The sequence below is a fragment of the Lipophrys pholis genome, assembly GCF_963383615.2.
Source record: "Lipophrys pholis genome assembly, chromosome: 1".
Lineage (NCBI taxonomy): Eukaryota > Metazoa > Chordata > Actinopteri > Blenniiformes > Blenniidae > Lipophrys > Lipophrys pholis.
In genome coordinates, this window is record NC_137635.1 from 7,088,514 (window position 1) to 7,112,549 (window position 24,036).

The following is a 24,036-nucleotide window of genomic DNA, read 5'->3' on the forward strand; positions in this document are numbered from 1 at the left end:
GGATGGCTGGCTGGAGGGAGATAGATTGGAGGGGAAATGGCTTAATTGTCTGCACTCTCACTGCTGGAATGCAAATAGCCCTCCACTGTTGGCCTCCACTGTGAGGAAGAAAAGCGACATGTTGAGAAACCGAAGTCCCACTTTACTTTGGTGGGACGTGAAAAAAAGTGAAACACAATCTGGAATCACATCCACAGCGTTTTTCATTGTATCACACAGGAAGTGCCTCGGAAAAATAAACTCCTGGATTTATTTACTGTCGGAAAAAATGGAGCGTCAGTGAAGAAAATGACATTAAAACCTACCGAGACTTCTGCCTGATGGAAAATTCACGAGGAAGGTTCGAGTTGTGTTGTGTGGTGGAGACATGGCAGAAAGTGAGACATGAAAGGGTTAAACTCAGAGGTGTATGCAACCTGCCTGGTGTTGAGCTCTGCCTCAGGTAGCTCTTTCACAGCCATCAATCTTGGCCAGGAACTGATGGGAGGCTGCTCCTACTGAGAACAGGCTTGCTCAGACTCAGACTGTCTCTTCGCCCCGACAGAACAGCGGCACAAAGACGATAAGACCTGGGCGATCCCTGACCGGACTGACTGTCTGCGGTTCCACCGTACGCGGCTTCATGACTTCATGCTGCTTCACATAAAGTCACAATTCTGATCATGAAATCAGTGTGGTGACGCGGGGAAGCGGTGGGGGAGCAGAAAGGGCGTGTTTGAAGTTCAAAGATTAAATGAGCGAGTCTCTGCAGCTTTGATGTTTCTTGGCAGGCTTCAGGCTTCAGGCCCCTGACAATCTGCTGATCTGGAATCGCGGCTCTCTTCCAATCCCCGGCTCGTCCTGGCCCCAGTCATCTTGCCCTCCAGTGACAAACACTTTAAAAATGACAGGGTTGAACTAGCTGAAGCTCTACAGCAAAATATCACAGTCAAGCCAGGGTCATGGGAGCCATCTGAATCGTTGGGCTTCTCACTAGATTGTCTTACAAACCAGCTCTCAGGTTCATGCTTAGATTCACTAGATGATAATCTGCTGAAGCTCAAAAGAAATAAACGTTTATCTTCATGTTGACACTCGAGTGTGTGGCTGTGTGCAGCAAAATATGAAGAAATTAACACAACTGTGATCAACTCAGATTTATAGCCTTCCAGAACTCATTGTTTTGATTTTCAGGCCAACAGCTTTATTGTTTTGTGTCCCTCCCACCGCTGCTCAGGTGCTGCAGGCAGTTACTTTCAGCCAATGAGCTTCAGGATGACTTTACCTTTCCTGAGCAGCCCTAAAAGAAAAAAGAAAAAAAGTCAGACAGGAAAAGGTTCATTTCTTTACACTTGTACATATATATTTATTTATTTATTTATTTATTTTTTCTATGAGGTAGAAACACACATTATTTTTAAAGCCATAATATGCTGAACGAGTAAGTTGCTAACTTACACATTAAATGTTTCCCTTTCTGATCAATATGTGTCTGAATTAAAAGCCAATCGATATTATTTGAAACCCTAAATACTTTGTAATTCTAAAGACGATCGGTCTCATTTCAGAACATTTTGACTTGACCATACTTCCGGCATATTCTCTGTCGTGTAAATGAATGCACTGAGCTATTAGTGCAAACACACTAGTTTTAATTATTTACTACGATTTCAGATCATATCCCTGATGTATAAAGAACAAAAGTCCAGAACAAACTTCTAATAATACTGCCTCAGGTTTAATTTATATGACTGTCTGTTAAATTCCTCCTTAAAACTTGAACCAAGTTTTGATCAGATGTTAATCCTAATGAGTTTTCTTGTGTTGGTCATTTGATCGGCGGCAGGTAGAAGTTGGGTGCCGCCGGGGCCATTGTGTCTCGTTGTAGGTCACAATGGAACTTAACACTTGGAGCCGGGGCTTGTTGTCAGGAGTTGAACTTGATCCCGTCAGGTTGTTCCCATTGAAGAGCGCTAAAGAAAGAGCTTTGGCCTCTCGACTGTTAAAGGGGTTTCCCTTTATAACTCCAGATCTGTTTCAAGGGTTTCAGAAACGCTGGAAACTTGTTTTGACACGTAGTTTTTCAGTAATTCTCACTAGACAATCTCTTGATGAGACACTTTGTAGTTGTACCATTTAATCTCTGGCCGCTGGCTGCTGCTGCTCTACTCTACTGCTACTGCTCTACTGCTGCTGCTTTGCTCTGCTCTTCTCTGCTCTGCTCTGCTGCTGCTGCTCTAGCAGATTGTTTATCCTTTAAGGTCTGTGGTCCCTGTCACTCCTGACATGTCCAACTGATGCCTGTCACACATCAGTGTTGCTCTGCAGACCACAAAAGGGGTTCATGTTACCAGTAGAGCAGGAAATTTCAGATGGATAATCCACGGAGCTGGTAAACTGGTCTTTAACATAACCAGGTATCTCTGGCAACCCAGATGACTGTGTCGCTGTGTGTGGACCGGGTCGAGATCTCAACCATGACACAAACAAACAATATGTATGTGCATTTTTCCAATTTACTGTCATCTCATCTAAACATTTCCAGCTTGTGTTTTTAGGGACTTTTACACATTATGATTCTATTTTTTACTTTTCTCAAATGATTTATGGCCACCTTGAGATACATTCTGTGCAGCGTTCGCACTTTGTTTTATTCTCATAGGCACAAAGTCTTTCTTTCTTTCTTTCTTTCTTTCTTTCTTTCTTTCTTGAAGTAACGCTGTGATGCATCATCACACGTATCGTCAGACGTCTTTTCAAAGACTGTTGTCGGACAGTTGGCAGGCCCAGCAGCCCTGGCAGCATGTGGTGCCACTCCCTCTGCGTGTTCATGACCTCAGTTCAACTCATGCTCATGTGTGCCATCAGCGCCATGCACCCGGCAATGCAGGATTCCCACACTGAGGCATCACTCAGCTATTGGCCACTCCTGCGGGCCGCTGCCACCCTCATGTCGCCTGACTGATCCATCCCAGCCTTCAAGCTTTTGTTGTGCCATTCCCGCCTCCCCTTCTGGGTACCAGGGGTAAAGATTTACAGTGGAAAAATATAGTATATCTTTCCCCCCATGTTGAGCTGGTGAGTCTGGAATGTGTGTTTGGGCAGGATTTTGCGAGGAGTGAGAAAAAACAACAGGGCTGTAAACACCGAGGGTAGACCCAGACTGGCTTCTTTGTTCCAGATGTGAAGCAGCTCCAGCGCAGCTTCAGCCAAGTCCTGAGCTGCAACCCAGCACACTGCCACTGCTGTCCTCCTGCCTGTCCATCAGCTACACACACACACACACACACACACACACACACACACACACACACACACACACACACACACACACACACACACACACACACACACACACACACACACACACACACACACACACACACACACACACACACACACACACACACACAGGTCACAGGATCCTCAGTGAGCGCACTGGTGAGCGCGCTCATACGATCGGTTCCAAATGCGCATCTGAGCCGCAGCTTTTGGAAAGTGAGGAGAGAAAAAGAACGATGTGTAATCTAAAATTATGACCACCGTTCTGTACAGTTAGACTTGAATCAGATGTTCTCTGTGACACGGATCTCAGGCTGCACCGGGCGGCATGTGCGCGCGAGCGCGTCACGGTTAACGGAGTGGTGCAAAAGAAAACCCCACATCTTTCATGTTCAACCAATCAATTGGAAAAGTTCAAGTCTCTCTGTCAGCGGCAGTGGGCGATGCTGCTGTCATCCGCTGTCTGGCAACAATTATGCCAATTGATGAATTCATCGCTGAAGCCAACAAAACTCGCGCACTGTGGCGTCTTTCCCGCGCACCCTTACTCCCTTTGGAGGTAATTGCACGCGCGCCCTTTTCCTTTTCACTTATTAGTTTTATTGATCTGTTTACTTTCGTCTGTCCGTATTTGACCCATCAGCTCGGTCTAATTTTCCGCTTCTCTTCTTTTTATTTGTGTGACACAAATACGCGACTAAATAGCTGATTAATCTGCTCCGATTTAAGACTGCACTTTAACGTTTAACTGTCCCGTAAAACACGTGATAAACGGAACCTTTGTGGAAAGAAAATCACACAACCCAAACAAACATTTCCAGAAGAGGTAATAAATAGATTCTTCATCACCTAAAGAAGAAATTTTTTCATTTTATAAATATAACAAAGTTGTATTCCAACTCTTGATTTTTTTTTTCAAATATAAAAAAAATACTATTATTTAAATGGCATTTTATGAAAAGATGAACACAATAAAACTATTTAAAGAAATTTGTAATGATATGAAACCTGTCAAGAAAAAATCTTTTGTATATTTGCAAAACAAAATCAGCCAGTCACATGCCGTTTTTAAAAAACTGTTTTAAATAAAACATTCGCTTTTAAAAATAGTCAGATACTCAACTTAGGTAAATAAATCACATGTCTATGTAATTACAAGTAATATTTGTTACAAATAATTGATGCACAGCTCAATGACAGATCAAGTTTCAAGTTTTATTGTCACATGTGCAAGTGTAAACGTGTTTCCCAGGATAATGAAATTCTTTCTCTGCTGCTCACAGAGGATGCCAACATTAAGAATTAAATACAAATTAAAAATAGTATATGTACAAAGAGTAAAACCATGTACAATGTGTAAACAGAGTAGTACAAATTAGGAAGAAATAAAAAAGTAATCTAGTGTTTTGTGTGGGCGGCGGGGAGGAAGAAGTCTTGAGTCTGGTTGTCCAGATTTCACAGTTCTGTCCCTCCGGCCTGATGTGATGGCTGGAGTGTGACTGGTCCTTTGTGGCGGGGTTGTGCTCTGCATGGAGGTTCAGTGGAGTCCTGGTGATCCTCCCAGCAGTCTTCATCTTTTCTCCCTCAGGACATTCCCGGTCCAGCCGGTCAGGATGATGCTCTCCGTGCTGCAGCTGTACAAGTTGCATAGTTAAGGTGCATTACATGAGAAAAGTACATGTTGAGAAGTAATCCCTCAAGCAGACACGCTTCTAGAGGAGCCAGTTAAATGTGCATGTAAACATCAGACCTACATGTGCCAGGAACCTGAGTGATGCTGATCATGTGATGCTGGTGAACTCTGAACTCTCAGATGCGGCATCACTGACTGGCAACATGGCTGCACTTGAGGAATGAGACTCAGCCTTGCAGATATTGGTGTTCCTGTGGAGGCGCCCGGAGGAGAGATTAAGCTGTTCATCCCCGGTGCTCCTCCTTGTGCTCTCTCGCTTTTCCTGAGGCAGAAAACAGTCATAGAAAAATGTAAGTCCTATTGTTTGCTTTGGCTTTGTCGATGCAAAAACCTTAAAGCACCACTGCATTGTACAGCGGGACGTGTTTTAGTAAAAGACACACTGCAACAGTATTTACCAAGCATGTTTCTATTATACAAAATCTACAACAGAGAACATTCCCCAAGCTCTTTGTCTGTGGATGTGAAGGGAAGGATGTGCTCTTGTTCCTCACAACTTGTGCCTGTGATGTTCCTCTGGTGTGACACGAGTCTATAACTTCTGGGCTTCGCCGCCATCGCAGACTGCTGCTGAAACGAGGCACGTGGGTCTTTATTTTGTGTCTATTATGTGTTGAGTGTTTAATGCGATAATAAATCTTTGCATCCTGCAGGGTCGAGGACTGTCAGCCTGAGTCTGGGCCTCCACTCAGCTCCGGCAAACACAGAGCCGCTTGTACGACATGACGTGCCAGTGGGGAAGATCACAGCCGGCAGTTGCTTGGGAATGTGCCTTTGGTTTGTACACAAAGAATGTTGTCACTCTGCGTCAGAGCAACGTGATGGACATGCTTAGTGTATGTGTGTGTGTGTGTGTGTGTGTGTGTGTGTGTGTGTGTGTGTGTGTGTGTGTGTGTGTGTGTGTGTGTGTGTGTGTGTGTGTGTGTGTGTGTGTGTGTGTGTGTGTGTGTGTGTGTGTGTGTGTGTGTGTGTGTGTGTGTGTGTGTGTGTGTGTGTGTGTGTGTGTGCGTGTGCTTGTGTTTGTGCGTGTGTGTGTGTGTAACAGAGAGCGAGAGAGAGTGAGCACACCTATGCCAAACACACCTCTGCAGATGTGTACTGGTACGTAGTGAGCAACAAAAAAGACGCCAGTCAGTCTGGGCTGCATTCAGGAGTGTGACTGTTTTTAACATCATGGCTTTGCTTGTGTTAATGGAGCCACGGTGAAGAGGACCATCCCTGCACTATGACTGCAGGGCTCGCCTTTGTTCTCCACCACTACTCCTCACATAATTACAAGCCTAGAAGTTTCTGCTCACCCTGCTTTCTCCTGCCCGCTCTGCTTCGTGCATCTTCTGCCTTCACCTTTCCTCTGACTCATATCCAGGACTTATACCTCTGCTTTACGCTGGTAGACATCCATCACTTTAAAGCCTTGCTTCTCTCAAACTCAGAAACTGATGCCAGGGTTGCAACCAGAAACATGACAGGTTGTTGAACCGGGGTGTGGGAGGATGACCCCGCCCTCACAGAGCTTCACCGACAACTCTCACGCCTCAGATACTTTATCTCAGCGAAAAACATAACTCTGATGGTGCTATTTCCATATATAAAACGCTTGTGTCAGTGATACACTGAGGCTTAGTTTATTGTTTGAATTAGTCTTTGTTACATTTACTATAAATTCAGTTCTAAAAATGTTTGGTATAATACAATAATTACAGAAAAAAAGAGGATATCTTTTCTTTTCTCAAATGTAAAGTGGAAAGGAAATCATACTTAAATCGGACACCAACCTGGCAACCCCTACTCCTATTTAGCCTAATTTTATTTAGTTATTTTTGTTATTACATTTAAAATTTGGTAAGGGACAAAGAAAGTGTTGGGGAAAAGCAGCACCCTGAGCCCCAGATCTTTCTTGCAGCTCTGCATCCCCCCCAGCCCCCACCCCTCATATCCCACTCCACACACCCATCAACCAATGGTAACACTCAAAATGTTGCAGTGAATTAATTTGCAAAGCCACAGTCCTGCATTCTGAAGTGATATAATTCCCCACTACAATCTTTGCAGCTGTGGACAATAATGTGTGAAGTTATAAACATGCTCCCACTACATATGCTACATATATATATATATATATATATATATATATATATATATATATATATATAGTTCGTGGATTCATTTTCTTCTATGATAATAATTTGTGGCTTTGCTGGAGCTGCCTGGCTGAGGCCTGTGGGAGCGTCGGGAAGCCGTCCAGCCCCCAGCAGGCCTTTAATGCTGCTGGATTCCCAGTAGTTGCAGACGGGGTAGGACATGACCAAAATGAGGGGGTTGTACAGCAGCTCAGCACCGCGCTCAACCCACCAAACACTGTTTATAATTTCACTGCAGCTTGTACAGTAACGTGATTTATCTCACACTGGGAAGGGAAATCAAACTATACTGGAACACATGATCACGATTTGAGTGCTGCTGCAGTGAGTCAGCAGGCCGGGCGAGGAGAGAGGGTTTCTCTTTCAGCCTCACATTTCTCTTCATTCCAACCACTGTTCACATGCACCTTGTGCATTTTGCTGACTTTGCAGTATTCTGCCCTGTCTGGTGGTTCTTATTCACAAACGTGACCTTTTATGATTCATGTGTGTGGTTTCATCTTTTAGTTCACATTGAAATAAGATCCATCCTTGGAACACTTTGTGATCTTTGGGGTCATTCATTTTGTGTTCACATGAATAATATTCACTTTTATAGTAACTTTTAGATGCCTCTCTAAATATAGAATCCTAATTAGACACACCTTATTAATTCTTCTATTGCAATAGAAAATAATAGAAATATTTATATTAGCATTATTGCATGAGTGTAAACCTTGTAGCACTCCTTAGCTATTGTAAAATAAATAATAATAATTCAATAGCCTTGTAATGACACTTTAGACACTCATGAATGTGTCACTTAAATGTGTGTTTTTTTAATACAAGCTCTGTTGTAGTTATTCAAAATGAAAGGCAATAATCTTTCTATGTCATAAAATATTTCCCAGATAAAGAAAATGTCATGAGCCGTTTACATGTTCAATTTCAGGAAATAATCATCAATTCTATTTTTGAAAACACGTGTTTTTTTCTGTTTCTTTGAGAAATTAAACAATGGCATTATTCACAATATTAAGTTAAATATTTCCTATTTTCTGTACTATTAGAAATGGAATAGAATAGAATAGAATGGAATGGAAAATAAATACTTTTGTTTAAATTTCATTCATTCACTGTTTAATATGTCTACATTTTATTTCTACTTTATGTGCTTATATTCAGCATAATCATTCGTTTGATATTATAATTACTGATTTGCTTGTTAAACGTTTGAGGTATTTATGGGTTACTTATCGTATAATTACTGTTAATGTTTGCACATCGTTTTTAAATCGAGATGTTAATATCGCTCTGATCATTTCTACCTGGGATGATGTGGATTACTCGCAGTGTGGCGCAGGAAGCGTCTTGCGGCCGCAGAGCTGCGTCCTGTCCTGGATCTCATGTTAATGAAGTTGATGGTGGAGCTCCAGTGACAGCCGGCTGCTGCAGACCAATCACAGCCCTCAAATGGAAGGCAGTGTGTTCGAGGCTATGCAGGCAGGCGGTGTCTCAACGGCATGTCAGCTCCTCTGTTGTTGGAAAGAAGGATCCCTTTTCGCTTCTGTTTGCCTCCCAAACTTTAGTGATCATGCACAACGCAGCTCATCACCAAGGGGAGTTTTTTTTCGTGGATTTAGGAGTGGATTCGTTCCCGGTTTTGCTCGCTGTCCGACAGGACTCGTGAACGACGGGTTTATGGACTCTCCTATTAGCTAATGATGTCTGTGGGTTTCATGCCTGACAGTCTGAATGGTTCGGATCCATCCAAATCGGCCTTTCTAGAGTTTGGCCACGGACACCCGCTGCACCAGCAGCACTCCCCCGGACTCTCCCACATTTATCCTTTGCACGGCATGCACGCTGGCGGGCATCCCCAGCACGAGAGTCCCTTTCCCGGCAGCGCGTCGTACGGCCGCTCTCTGAGCTACGCGTACCCGGGCGCGGTGAGCGCGCACCCGCCGTCTGCGTACATGTCCTACCAGCACAGCAATCATAGCAGCAGCAGCAGCAGCAGCAGCAGATTAGAGCACACAGGTAGGTGAGAGAGTCCAGTGGAGCTGGACTAAAAACTTCTATCATTAAGGTTGTAAATTATTATCCATCTGTGTCTGAGCGGGGTAAAAAAAAACAAACCCGGAATGCGTCATTGCGCAAAAACAATGTGTTTCAAAGTCATTATCAAAGAAATATGAATTATGTTGGTTTTTTTTCCATATGGATATGTCTGATAAAGGGATGGGATCTACAGTCGTTTACCAACGAATATATAAGACAAAGAATAAAACCTTTGCGTGCAGTAGACGTCCTTTCCTTGTCGTTACTTTTATATATTTAAAGCACATGGTTCCATTAATTTTATTGAGGATAATTTTCTGTGGGTAAATCTAATTGTGTCTGTGCAGCCTGGGCCTACCCCAGGAACTCGTTTACACATAGCCCATGGTTAATGCAAATCACCACAACAAACTAGCGTTGGACTGTTTTGTAGATAACAACCACAAATGTTTTTAGATTCTGTTATTAAAATGTGAAAATGATATAATCCAGGAATCTTTTATCTGTCATCAGAGCCATGTAAACATCACCCAACCATTGAGTATAATTCAGGGTGGAAGAGTTGTATTGGCTGATGTGTGTTAATCTGGAAGATCTAAATGTTATTTACTCTAATTACTTTATCTGTAATAGTTGTATAAGTAAGAATTAGTTGGTGTTCTCGTGCCATTTAAAGTGTTTTTGTTTTGTTTTTTGCTGTGGGGGTCTGCATGAACTTTACTTACAAAATGACTTTTATTGTCTGTCTTGATTTACAACCTGAACATGTAAAGTCATCAATCAAAAGTCTTAAACTGAGTTGTGTTTCATCCCCAAGAGCGCGACCAGTCTACAGTGATTGAAAACAGGGATATTCGCCTGAATGGCAAAGGGAAGAAGATCCGGAAGCCTCGGACCATCTACTCCAGCCTGCAGCTGCAGGCCCTGCACCAGCGCTTCCAGCAGACCCAGTATCTGGCCCTTCCGGAGCGCGCAGACCTGGCTGCCAAACTGGGCCTCACCCAGACGCAGGTAGGCCTTTAACGCATTCAGCAGTTCTGGATGGGCAGGATCTTAAACATCCACATAGTCATCTGACTGGGCTTGAATCAATACAAAATATAAACAAAACACAAGCAGCTTTGCTTTTTCCCCGTGCGTAATTTGACATACATCTCGATCTGCGTCTCGTTTAATGCATGTTTAATGCGTTTCGAATGAATTTAGGTTCAAGAGGTCGAAGGAAAATGTTTTTAGATCACGTGGTTAAAACGGAAACTTCTTATTTGCTGCATCATCGCGGATCACGGCGTTTAAATGCAAAGAAAATGTGTTGGCCAATCCTTTAAAGCACCCCTTATTTACTGTACTTAGATGTGTGGCTGTATTTCCTTTGTCAGTTGGGATCCTTGGAGTGGTCCAGTGAATCCAGCGTGACCACAACAAAGACTAAACGTTTTTAAAAGAAAGAAAAGGTCCATCCTGTTTTCAGTCGCTTCTCTAAATGGCGATGGGAACGCCTCAGAACCACCATCTTCTCTCAATAGTGTTGTTTTTGTTTTTGTGTTGTGTTTTGGGAGTAGCAGCTATTCAAAGAAATCTCACGTGCGCTGGTTCGAGGGCGCGCGCGTGCGGAACAGACGCGCGCATCGTGACTCAGAGCAGAAACATTTTGGAGACAGGCAGGTGTATTTATTTTTTTCGACTGTTGTTTTAAAACGAGCAACAGTTATGGAGTTGTAACATTTTTAAAATAAGAAGTGAACAATGAAATAAATCAAACTTCAACTTCAAAATTCAACTGCGGCTTCAGCATGAACTCTTAATTCCTCCGTGTTTTTCTCAGTAATCATCTTCCAGTCGCGTTGCTTTTTGCTTGTATATTCGTCGAACACTTTAATAATTTATATAAAGATTCACACCATTGTCGTTTCCGTCTCAGAAATCCTACTGAATCTACAGCCGAGGCGATTTGAGGCTGTTTTTGTTTCACAGTCTTCTCGGTCTCAGATCACTGCTGTCACATCCACGCACCACTGGACTTATAAAACAGCAAACAAAAGGAGAGATCAGCTGTAATGGCTCACAACCACTCAGGCGTGAACATGAATGGCTGCATGCGCAAATAGTAAGCCTGGGATTTACAAAGACAACACCAAAAGATGACTTGAGAAGGATTTTACTGATTTTCTCTTCAGAATATCTATTTCTTGTGGATTTAGATTAACAATGGCGCAAATTAAACTTTTCACAATGTGCTGCTTAAAAGTGAGATTTTCCTATATTACTCCTGAATGTTGGCCGCAGTGACATTTGAATAAAAATGTTCTTTTTCCTCTGACCTTTAGGTGAAAATATGGTTTCAAAACAAGCGGTCCAAGTATAAAAAGATCATGAAGCATGGCAGCGGGTCGGAGGGAGACCACATCCACAGTACGAACTCCATCTCTCCCTGCTCGCCTGCTCTGCCCCAGCTATGGGAGGTGTCCATGGCGAACAAAGGAGCTCCAGTGCACCCATCCAATTATATGAACAGTTTCAGCCATTGGTATCCGAACCACCACCACCACCCGCACCAGGACGCGCTGCCCAGGCCTCAGATGATGTGAGCGGTCGTTCGGCCTGCGGAGCGCGCTGCAGGCTGACGGAGGCCTCCTGAGAACTGAACTTTGAAAAAGTCCGACATAAACAGACCCCTGTTTGAGTCCACATGGGTTTCGTGTGCGTTTTCAATTATTTTTCAACACAGAGCAACCTCAAAATCACTTTCTGTCCTATTGAGATGCGTTATGGCACCGCAACACTGTGGCCGGGCAGTACGCACCGAAACGTGCCGTTCACCAAAACACTTTGAACAAAATATTATCAGGAGGATTTATATTCATCGGAAAAGGTTTTAGCTACATGGTTCAACTGCTTTGAGCACGATAAGACTAGTCAACGAATTCACGTGACAACTTTCAGGAAAAATACTCTCGTTTAATGTTTTTTTTTTTTTTTAAAGGTCTCTCCTTCTGGCAACTGGATTCACGCAAAATGTTGTTAATAAGCTCTTTATTTCTAGATTAAATACAATTTCTATTTTGGCATGTTGTAGTGTCTTCTTGACTTTGGCTTGGCTCTGAATATCAGTTATTTTGCACGGCAATAGTTAAACACAAAAGCTACATCCTTGTATATTATTCAACTTTATTCTGTTTTGCTATCTAGTTAGTTCAAATTCAACCGTGGCTGCCTGCTTGAAGGGAACATTTTCTGTCTGGATGTGTGACTGGTACCATCTTTACGCACGGTGTTTGGGCGCAAGTTTACGCACATAAATAATTGTTGTGGCCTCACGAAAGAGATACATTTGGACTTTTAAAGGCTGTTTTATATCCAGAACGCCGACTTACGTATACTTTTCAGCTTCCACTATTTATTAATAATATTTTTTTTTTTTTATAAAAAGATAATTCTGCTGTACTTAAACGAAGAACCTGATGCAACATCTATATTTTCGCACCAAAGTGGGACTCATGAAAAACAAAGACCTGCAAGCCAACATTTCCCTCCTCCTTTGCAAGTTCAAACAACAAACATAATAAAAGTGATTAATGGCTGTGCAATCCGTTCTGCACACTTGGCTTGATTTATAGTTGGTTTGTACTGAACTGCTCATTCACTATTCAAACACAGACTATTAGATATTTATCTTTGCTAACAGTTTGGCTTAATCTGAGCTGTGCTCCTGAGTAGGTGGACTCTCTCATTAATGAAGCTGCTTGGCATGAGAAAGAAACATCCAGTGACTTCTTTTTATCCTTTTCCTCCGTCGCCCTGCTGCCTGGCAAACACCACAGATCATTTATCTGTGATTTCAGAAACATCAAATCATACCTGAAGTGTTCCTGCAGATATTTTTCCTGACTGTAGTAGATTCACTAGAGTGGGTGAAACCTCTGCATATTTCATGTGTTCTGCCAGAAGGGTCAACATGTCACCCTGGAACAGGTTTTTCCATGTGAAACACAAACGCTGGGATTCCTCCCGAACAGTGCAGTCACCGCTAACTCATCTGAACTAAACGGAAGGACATTTCTCTCTAATCTCTTGGTAAAGCTGTTATTTAAGAGGTGTAATCCCGGTGCAGTCCCGCCGTACCGTAGCACACGTGAAATAATACTTGTTAGTAATCCACTGGAGCTGCTGACTTCATCAGAACATTCAGTCATTCAGTCTTCAGTCGGTGGCGTCTTACCTGAAGTGCAGCCTTGTTCAGGAGGTCTCCAGCCTTCACTGGTCTTTCTGGGAAGAACAAAGCCACATCACAGCTCTGTGTTTTCACTCCTCCAAGCAGATATTCTCACATAACGACAAGCATTGTGTTACATTAACATCTCCTTTATACATATATATGAACACCCTGGCACCCTTTTCCTCATTCCTGATGATTATGTGCCTTGTTAAACATGCGGATGGAGGGAAGAGGAGGCGCAGCAATGCTGAACCAAGTGACGGGGCATCAGGGAAAATTATAGGCAATTTCACATCTCCAGATTAGAATAATGGCTGGTGGAGTTGGACAGAGAAGAGTAGGACCTTTCAAACGGGGACCAATTATCATGCAAGCAGATTGAAGGGAGAGTGAAAAGGCTCCTGGTGTAAAAGACAAGCTAAGAGGAGGGGATGGAAGGCTGGGAGATGGCTTGAAGGCTAATGATAAAGGCAAGTCTGACAGTATCAATGATGTGGATGGTTAGGGTTATCAGATACGAGGTGTCTGATGGGTTTTAATTGCAGGATAGCAATAAGAGAGAAAATAGCTTGTTATTAAATCCTGGTTGCTTTGAATGGGTGAACGGTAAAAGCAGGTCCCTGGGGTGATTATTGTTATTAACTTGAGTGATCTGACAACTCGGGTAATTGTGAGCAGCTTCCCCGTTAGAGAGAGCGAATGCATGATTTGGTTTCATCCGAAGGAGAGCTTGACTTACTGTGGGGAACGATGGAGACGCTGTGGAAGGATTAAAAGATGGAATACGATTTGAAGAGCATTGGAGGCGTTCATATAAACACACACACACACACACACACACACACACACACACACACACACACACACACACACACACACACTAAAAACCGAATACCTGAAAGAATGCATTATATTCCTATTTAGTCAGTATTTTCCAGATTTCTATTCTTTTCAAGTGGTGGCTATGAGGTAAGACGTACAAAGACATTATCAGGATGTGATGAGTGTCTAGTCCAGTCCTGCTTGGCCTCAGGTCGCCTAGGGTTCACGAGTCCACAGCTGTCAAGGATGCCTTTCTCCCTTCATTTCATCTGAGTTTACAGCAAAATGGAGAGCCTGAGTGACGCTAATGCAGCTTGTAGATGGACTCGGAGCTGTTGGACAGCTGCTGCAAGTTTTTCCATGAATGCAGTTCACATCTCAGCTCATATAGCTGCACCCCAGAGGCCAGTGCTGACACCACCCTGTTGATGCTTGCAGGGAGAAAGGTCACGGGGCCCCGGACATCAGCTCTATTTAGGGTGCAGTGATGTCGTGCCATGCAGGATCACATTCAAGTTCAACAGTTCAGCACCACCTCCATGCCTACTTACACTTGTTAATGCTCGGGGATGACATATATGGACACAACTGACAGCCCACACACACACAAGTGCAGCTCGAAGTGAACACTCGTTTGTCTTTGGCACAAATGTTTCCCCCGACAGCCTCAGCCGAGGGCCACACACGCTGAGGGAGCCACCGCGGGGAGGCTGCATGTACCCGTGATGAGATTTCATTGATATTAAAAGGCAATAGTAATCATACTCCATTTGTCAAGTCAGCACAGTGCACTGCCACGATGACAGATGCTGAAGGCAACTGGTGTTGAGTTCAGGGACATGAGCCACTGGAAACACCGGGGGAAATGGGATTAGATGCTGAGACACACTCCATTGTCTGCAGCAACATCACGAGAATGTGTGTGAAATCTGGTAAAGTGGAGGAAATCGCCAAGCGTGCTGAAAAGCTTTATAGTAAATGTGACAAAATCTTTTCATTCCAAAACAAAACAATCTGCTGCAAGTATTTCACACATTTTAGGTGAAGACCGCTTGATAAGGTCAGATTAAAGTCCACTGATTTCAGATTGGAACACTTTCTGATTCACACGATGAGATCGCTGAATGATGATGAAGGTCACAATAATTCCCGTTTTGGTGTTATTCTTGTGTGACTTTTTAAGAATCTGAATAAATCCTTGTTCTTATAAAATGTTGGAAAGTGTTTTTGTGTTTTTCTATCGTTGCAGTTCTGAGAGCTCATATCTAATAATATAGTTACTGAATGTATTGATCATTGTATCAGCTGTTTACAAAGCTCCTTGATCAAACATGGTGCTTTATTTTTTTTTTCCAGGTTGAACGATCAATCGGGTTCCCAACTGGAGGGTTAAGAAATGTTTTGACAAAACAAAAAGTGGACTACTGTGAAATAGTAGAAAAAAGAAAAAAAGAGCTGAAACTCTTCGTTGTTTGTTTGAAAGCAACAGAAAGTAAAGAAGTGGGTGTCAAACATTTTCTCTGGCCTGATAAATATTAATAAGATATCTGGACAGCGAAGATATTTTGTCGGTTTGGAAATGAATTAAGTGTTTTTCAAGTTTTAAAAATGTACATTTCGTTTATTTTAATTGAGATAAATCAAACTAGACGTTTAAGGAAATAGGATTTATTATATAATTTTTTATATTGAAATACATCAAATATTTTTAAAATTATAATTAATTTTGATGCATTACGGTTATAATTTATACTGAAATATAGTAGAAAACCACGAGTGCCTGTGCCATTATCTAACATTTAACAACAATATCAATGAAGTGATCAAACTGCTGTATTATCTTTAATAAGACATCGAAACGTGATTAATATTCCTGTAGAATATAACCATTCATCCATACTGGTTTATTTTATTTCCAAAGTCCTTGTGATACATGGAAGTAAAATGTGTATTTTATTTACTGGTAGTAATTACTCGACTATTGCTGTCTCTGTTAATTATTATCCGTCTGGCTGATGATGTTTTTGCTTCATTCAGCTGAAAATGTGACTTGAGTTTCTCGTTGTCCACATTTATAGGTTGAACGAAGTAACAAACAAGGTGTTGATTAGTTTGTCCTTTTACAGTTCAGTAGCAGAGGTATACAGTTCAGTTGGATTCTTGTTAATTTATTGAAATAGAATATATGTTCTTTTTATTGAACACCTTTAGTTACGTTAAATGAAACATCATAATGTTGAATCTATATTTATTTTGCAAGATTAACAGGTTAGTGTCTCGATAAGTTGGCTGAAACTGTTTTTGGTTGAACACAAGTGAGTTATTTCACATTAATATCTTAAAAAAAAAAAAAACATAACTCAGTTTTGTGGAAATTGTTGCTAAAATTCTATTAATCAAATCCGTCATTTTTAAAAATTAGAATAAGGTTTTGCTTGTTTCATATAATTGTGAAATGTTCAGGACTGACTGAATAACTACAGAGGATTAAGACAAACATCTGGATGAAGTCTTTTTCTGTTAAACAGCAGCAAAGTGAAAAGTTCCCCTGTCTTTCTGCCTACCTTTAACTTTTGGCAGCCTTTCGTCTCTCCTGCTGCGCGTGCGCGTGGGAGCCCCCCACTCACCCGTCCCACCCACCCCGCGCGCCACAGCCTTTCTTCCCTCGCGCCCAATTCTCCTCCGTTTTCTGGCAACAGAGAAGTAATAAAACCGGAGTGACTCCACGGAGTCTGCCGAGGATTCTCTCCTCACACGACACGAAGTGCTGCTGGAGCCAAACTACCGTGGAGAGGCGCACAACTACAAAACCACTGGGAACAGGATCGGTTCACGCTGGAATGAGCTGTCGGTGAGGTTTCAGTAGAAATAAAAAAAAAATCAAATAAAAAACAAGGGATGAAATTCCAAAGCGTTGATTTGTCAGCGCGCGTGTCCTCACACGACTCGGATAGTGTTATTGGCAGGAACTTTGTTTTTTCTTTAATAGTTTGAACAAACATTTCGTGAAATTGATTCCGTTACGGATCACAATGGATTTCCACCACAAACTGACATTAGAACGCGTTAAGCGGCTCCATTACTCCTTCAGCTAAAGGAAAGACTGAGCTACACACAGAACATGTAATTAACACCTTTATTCGATTGACAGAAGGCAACAGATGGACTAATTACATGGATAAAAAAATGTTTTTGAAAGCACGGAAGTGCCGTCACTCCGTTTCTGACAAATATGATCGTAGTGGTTCTGCATATAGACATATTTACAGCCTTCGACACACTTTGTACAAATCCTTTATAAATATGACCTGAGTGTTTTGAGCGCTCTCTACAAACCCACATGCATGATTTGAATGTAGCATGGATCAGCCGCACAGTCATTATTCGGTTTGTATTTAGGCTACTGGTTTTTTTTTTGTTTTGTTTTTTTAAAAAGTTGCATATTCATTTACAAAAGAAGTTAGAGAAATACAGCTGAAGCGATAAATAATTTAAAAAAAACAAACACGCCACATGTCCATTAAATATGCTGCCACAAGTGATCGGAAATCCCTTATGTGCTTTTTTGAAAGGAAAGCCAGTTCTCAGACAATTTGGATCATCCAAAAAACTCAAAAAAGTTTCATCTCGGGCCTTTTCCCGGTCCAGCCAACACTTGCTCTGCAGAGTCACTGTGAGGAGACCTCGTGTCAGGAAAAAAAATAAATCTAAAGGGATATTTTTGCTCTTGAGTCAGTGTTAATAAACGGCTCCCACGCTTTGTTGAGGGACCGGGTGGTGCACGGTGCCCGGATGCTGTAGGTGGGATCCCTGCTGGTACCAGTGGTTGTTATAATCCTCCAGGTAAGGCGGCGATGAGCTGTGCGTCGGCTGCGGCACCTGAGCTCTGCTGATCGGGGTGCTCTGCGGGGTGCTGCTGTCCCAGACTGCTGGGGAGGGCGGGGAGTTACAGGCCATGGAGTCGCTGGCATTGGGGCTGTGCTCCAGGGGAACCTCGCCGTTTTTGTACAGCTTCTTGAACTTGGATCTCCGGTTCTGGAACCAGATCTTGACCTGCGAATAAAAGCGTGGTAAATTAATTGAAAAGACATGAAAGATGTATTGTTCAGCAACATAAATACATTTTGTGCAACAGGAAAGACCTTAATCGTTAATCTGAACTCGATTCATCCATAACGGTTTCAACATAAAGAAGCCTCCGCCCCTTATTTACTCAAGGTGTATAAATATAGTGCAATTTATTTGCCAAGTTTGGACTCACACGTCTGCGTAAAATCAAAGAACTAATCAATATAAAATGTGTGCGGGATCAGGCGGCTTACCTGCGTCTGCGTGAGGCCGAGCTGAGCCGCCAGCTCCGCTCTCTCGGGCAGCGCGAGGTACTGCGCCTTCTGGAAGCGCCTCTGGAGCGCAGCGAGCTGGTAGCTGGAGTAAATCGTCCTCGGCTTGCGGATCTTTTTTGGTTTTCCATTTACCATGCGGACCTCGGGCTCTGGCTCTTCTTTAACTGCAAATCACACCAAAATAAACACGTTAAATTTACAATTCAGGCGGCTTCACAATGTGAAACTTTACGCACAGAGGAAGAAATAATCCGAAACCAAGGTAATTATTTACGTGATGGAAAATTTAGTCGGCATTAAAATATTCCAAGGAAGCATATCATTTTCATGTTGCAGCTGCGACGTCGTCTAAAAATGAGAAACTATTCTGTAAAAACATCAAACTGGCTGAAGAAAACCTGAAATTCAAATAATCGAACATAATGACATTTAGTCAAATTTGAATTTTAGTGAAGTAATCAAAATTAACTATGTCAGTATTACTGTTTAATTAAACCATCATTTTTTATGGCCAGCTGTTAATGGCTGCCTAATCCCCAAACAGTAACAGCAGAACAATAACAACAAGGCGGAAAACTACCAATGAGCAAATGTTAGTCTTTAAGTTATTAATCAAACAATGATGTGGTTTTTACATCTTATATTCAGGAACACGTCTCGTGTGTTGGATTGTATAGTAGAGAACCGAACAGGGGAGGAAATAGTTCCCCTGGAATCAGTGCGTTTCTACAACTTTAAATCAGCCTCAAGAACTCACGGTAGATTTAAATCTGCCCTTTGAGCAAAACGCGTGGAGCACAGCAGAAATCAACACAACGTGTGACTGACTGAACGTCTACCTGAGCCTGGAGGCGAGGCCTGCAGGTGATCTCTGTTGTAATGTCCGTACTGTCGGTAGCTGTTCGTGTAGGGGTATTCAGATTTGGTGGCGTACGCTCCAGCAGCTCCCATTCCGTTCAGATTAAACTGGTGGTGGTAAGAGTTGACGGGCTGCCCGTACGGCTGGCCCTGGTAGTACTCGTGGTGGCCGTGGGCCGCCTGTCCGCTGTAGTAGCCCATGTCCGTCACGGACGACTCCGGGAGAGTGGGAGAGTCCTTGGAGTTTGGATGGCAGCTCATAGATCCGGGCAGATCAGTCAAAATACTGGCGATCTTCTTCTCGTACGTCTGTCCGGCGCTCATGGTGAAGGCAGCTTTCCGGATGGGACAAAGTCCTCCGGCGGGTTTGGCGCAGTGAGCGGAGCGCAGCAGAAAACCAAACGGCGCGTCTGCGCTCTTTAAAAACGCACGCTTGGTTACGGAGCCCGTAGTCCACTGAAAGTCTTCCAGCTGCAGAAACTTGGTTGTGGCATTGCTCGGCTCCTGGGACACAGAGTTATAAGAGAGCCGGGCTGGATGCTGCCTTCCCATTGGCTCCGCCGCGCTCCCCCTCCTCCTCCCGGCGCTCCGGGCTCCGCCGCGGTGAAACCAGCCTGCAGCGCCTCTCTCTTTCGTTTTTCTTTTTTCTTTTCTTAAAGATATGCCTTTACCTGTTCACTTAGTGAACGTGTAGTTGTGAAGGCTTTCAGGGGCTGGCTGCTCAAAACAGGTGTAGTATTTATTTATACAAGTTAAATTGCAACAACTGCTCGATTGCACCACGAGACAATGCAGCTCCTCTTAATCCTGCAGCCAGACCGTCTCTCTAATGTTTTTATGCAATGTTTTCTTAAACAGCGCCAGAGATCACACTTTATTCAGCATCCTGAAAGGCTGGCAGCCAGTCTCCCGGAGACTCACATTGTCATTCAGATCTGCTGGAGCAGCGAGAACTTTGCATTAAGGAGATAGAGGAGATATGCAGCTGATACTGCTGGAGGTGAATTCCTTCACACTGTGTGTGTGTGTGTGTGTGTGTGTGTGTGTGTGTGTGTGTGTGTGTGTGTGTGTGTGTGTGTGTGTGTGTGTGTGTGTGTGTGTGTGTGTGTGTGTGTGTGTGTGTGTGTGTGTGAAAATGCAAATATGGATCAACACTCCAATGTTGAAATTAAGGGTAAATACTGGAACCACAGTCCAATCAAATTAGTTTATTTTTTGGTTTTAAAGTGAGATTTTCTGCTTTGTGTATATATTAAATATAAAGAAACGTTCATCTTACTTTTTCATGTAACGTTTCCTTCCAGCTCCGTGTTGAAAACGTGGCGCACAGCGACATCTGATGTTTTAATGCAAGATTATAACATTGAATTTATCTATAAACATACATACATTTAGAATTTGCCCAAATTAATGACATATAAACAACCCATTGAGGTGTGTTGCATATATTGCACAATTGCTCTTTTTGTAAATGATGTGAATGTTGTTAAACGTAATTTCTGGTCTGTCATTGTCTGAAGTGTGAGGAGCTTGCTCCCTCTTGTGGTGAAAATGTGTAGCACCATTTTGTATTAGTTATAAAGGGCCAGTTCACACATTTCACCAACATGAAGGTAAACTTGTTTTTATATATATTTATATATATATATATATATATATATATATATAGAGAGAGAGAGAGAGAGAGAGAGAGAGAGAGAGAGAGAGAGAGAGAGAGCGAGATAGATAGATAGATAGATAGATAGATAGATAGATAGATAGTGGTTATTTGCATTATTGCATGACATGTATGTATGTATGCTGCATTTGCTCTATTTATTTTTATTCTTTTTTTTTTCTTTTTTACCAGGATTTGACTCTTTTTTAATGTCCATTTTCATTATTTTGTGTATGCACTATACTCTTTTTAAATGTGTATTTTAATGTTTGTACAGTTTATTTTTATATATATAAATTTTTGTATTTAATATGTGTGTATCTGTGTGTACTGCTGCTGACAACATCTTGAGTTTCTTCACTGTGAGATGAATACATGTTTCTTCTTCTGTATTAAATATACAGAAGAGGAAAAAATCCTCGATAAATCTTCACTTCATCAACATAGAAAAGAAATTACAACACAATTTGAAGGGCATTAAAAAAATATTGTTTAATGTTAAAAATGTGTGACTGTTCTTCCAGCAGTGAAAGTAATAAAATACATGTATATGTGTTTACTGATGCAACTAATGTGTACACTACTAAAATACTTACATTACTGTGATTCTGTTGTATGTTTGGTGTTTATATTATTTCAAAAATTTATCCTGTTAGATGAATCTCCTGCTTTATATGTACATGTATTTACAATTACCATAATTTTGCTTTTATATAAATTAATATTTGTGCTTCAGACGTCAATAGTTTATGCAGGTAAATTTCATCTAAACAATACAATTCAATCCGATTAAAAAGTAAGTACTTTGACTAGAGTACTTTGTACTGTACTTTTACTCAACTATTTTTTAAATGAAAGTATTTTAACTTGTAGCTGGGTACAGTTTAATCAGGTAACAGTATTTTATTAATCTTTCTACAAGGAGTAAAAACTTCACCTGTTAGTTTGGATGTTGTACTGTTACAGAACAACCAGTAGATGGTGCAAGTGAGTTGTTTCAAATAGATTGAAAAGGAGCGTTACATTACTTTGGTGTGTGTAACAGAAATATAGAACAATCAGATTAAAAATGAAAGAAAAATATCTCACCACCAAACCCCTTTAAACCCTCATGAGGTGACATTTAGTGCAGCTGCATGTTACGATGGAAATATAATCTGATTCAGATGAAGAGATTATAATTTTATTGACAAAATGCATTAATGATTTAAGGCGTCTTACTTCTTTTGCAGACTTCAGCCTCGGAAGGAACAGATCCTGACCGGTAAAGGGAAAACCTGTATGATGTAGGATCAGCTCAGATTGATCTGTTTACGGTGCTGCAGTGTTTTTTACTGACATTATCAGGATGTTTCATATTGACACTTTGTGAAAGCAGATGCTACGGAGCCACTTCATCTAGCCGTCCAGCACCAGAATATTTCATATAATGAACACGAAAAGAGGTTAAACTGCCAAAACACCAAGTGACTATATGCAACAGCAGGAGTTCCAAACATAAGGCCCACTAGAGGCTCTAATCCAGAAGACCAATGAGCAAATTGCAAACATTTCAATGAAAACTTAAAAACACATTTCTTAAGTGTCGTGACACAACAGACACTATATAGGTGACGGTACCATGAAAGGGCTCTACCTCTTTGCTCTCAAACTCGCCTCAAAGCCTCAGGGTGTAAAAACACACATAAGTTTTAGGGCATTTCACTGCATTTTGCACCAGAAGGTTTTAATAAAATTTGACTTTATGTTGAGATTGCAGCATTTGTGTTTTTTGTAATTGTTTGTTTGTGGGAGAGAAAAAATAGACATTTTCATCGAGTGTACTCTGCGGCACAACAAAGAAAAAAAATTAAAATTTTAATTCAAAGTTTATTATGACACTATTTTACTGGTCCGGCCCACTCAACATGAAATTGGACTGTATGTGGACACGACAACGAAAACGAGTGTATCTGACGGCTTTCTTCACTTTTCGGTCCGTTCACTGCAATTCACTGCATCCGTGACTTTTTTAGACCTCCTCCCAAGGAAAAACCTTTTGATTCCCCCCTGCAGAGTGGTGGAGGGTATGGGGCGGTGTTACTGCGCATGCGCACACCACCCAACGCGCTTAATAGTTTCTTCTGCTCATGCGCGTGTGAACAAACATGGCAGCCCCCGAAGTAGTATGACCAGAGGCTCTGGTTTAGTTAAAAAAAAACCTGAAGGAAGCTGAAGAGACCAGTGGATCTTCCTCCGCGTTTACCTGAAAGTGAACTTCGGTCTGATGATGTGAGTGTTTGATGTGTCACATTCAGCTGCGATCTGATCAGAATAACATCCCGTGTTTCTGCAACTCTTTTTAAAAATACTGGCATATACACTTCTTACTTGTTATAAATAGACAGACGGCTAGATAGGTTAACTTAAACACAACCCCTTTCACTGACACACACAGGCACGCACGCACCCGAGCAAAGTGAACGTATTCAAAGTTTAATACTAGTGTCAACAGGTTGTATGAGATGTCTGGTGTCTGATTTATTTATACATTTAGTGTCATGTCATATTATGTGTCAGTCTTTGTGAAGAAGCAGAATACAAAATTTTTTAGCATGACAACGCGTACTTTGTACGTGTGGAAATTCAGGGAGTTTTGATAATTCTACTTGGACTAAACCTCAGTAGAAATAGATGCACTGGAAGCGCAGGGAGACCCATCCAAGATGGCGTCGCTCTGTGACGTCAACTCCGATAGATGGCGCCAGTCAATAAGGCGTCTCCGTATATTAAGTCAATGGGTTTGACTCGCGGTCCGTACTCTAGTTTTATAGTCTGTATCTGTAGTTTTATAAATGAGACTTTACCCTGATAGCCTCCGATTCGTTCTCTCCATTCGTCTGTGTTTTCATTACAAAAACAAGCAACAGCGCCCTCACGTGGCCCGGCGGACTGTCCGCTGCTGCAGTGGAAATGCATCACTTTTTTAACTGGTCCAGGTGTCGTCACGTGAAACATTGTGTGAA

At 41.9% G+C, this 24,036-nt stretch overlaps 2 protein-coding genes across 2 annotated transcripts; one reads left to right on the plus strand and one right to left on the minus strand.

Moving 5' to 3' along the window:
* The first annotated feature begins 8,419 nt into the window (after positions 1-8,419).
* dlx4b (distal-less homeobox 4b) lies at positions 8,420-12,720 on the plus strand. Its single transcript, XM_080478806.1, has 3 exons — positions 8,420-9,114; positions 9,953-10,146; positions 11,463-12,720. The coding sequence occupies exons 1-3, from the start codon at positions 8,796-8,798 to the stop codon at positions 11,721-11,723; spliced, it is 774 nt and encodes a 257-aa protein (XP_080334932.1). The 5' UTR covers positions 8,420-8,795; the 3' UTR covers positions 11,724-12,720.
* A 4,575-nt stretch (positions 12,721-17,295) lies between these two features.
* Positions 17,296-20,014, minus strand: dlx3b (distal-less homeobox 3b). Its single transcript, XM_080467071.1, has 3 exons — positions 19,356-20,014; positions 18,496-18,680; positions 17,296-18,226 (listed from the first exon to the last, which is right to left on the minus strand). Exons 1-3 carry the CDS (start codon positions 19,924-19,926, stop codon positions 17,912-17,914), a joined length of 1,071 nt encoding a protein of 356 aa, XP_080323197.1. The 5' UTR covers positions 19,927-20,014; the 3' UTR covers positions 17,296-17,911.
* Between the last annotated feature and the right edge of the window lie 4,022 nt (positions 20,015-24,036).

Coding starts and splice junctions, on each gene's coding strand:
- dlx4b (XM_080478806.1), top strand. CDS start 8,796: ATGATGTCTGTGGGTTTCATGCCTGACAGTCTGAATGGTTCGGATCCA. Junction 9,115..9,952: donor CAGCAGATTAGAGCACACAG/GTAGGTGAGAGA, acceptor TTCATCCCCAAG/AGCGCGACCAGTCTACAGTG. Junction 10,147..11,462: donor TGGGCCTCACCCAGACGCAG/GTAGGCCTTTAA, acceptor TCTGACCTTTAG/GTGAAAATATGGTTTCAAAA.
- dlx3b (XM_080467071.1), bottom strand. CDS start 19,926: ATGGGAAGGCAGCATCCAGCCCGGCTCTCTTATAACTCTGTGTCCCAG. Junction 18,681..19,355: donor GGCCTCGCCTCCAGGCTCAG/GTAGACGTTCAG, acceptor TGTGATTTGCAG/TTAAAGAAGAGCCAGAGCCC. Junction 18,227..18,495: donor TCGGCCTCACGCAGACGCAG/GTAAGCCGCCTG, acceptor TTTTATTCGCAG/GTCAAGATCTGGTTCCAGAA.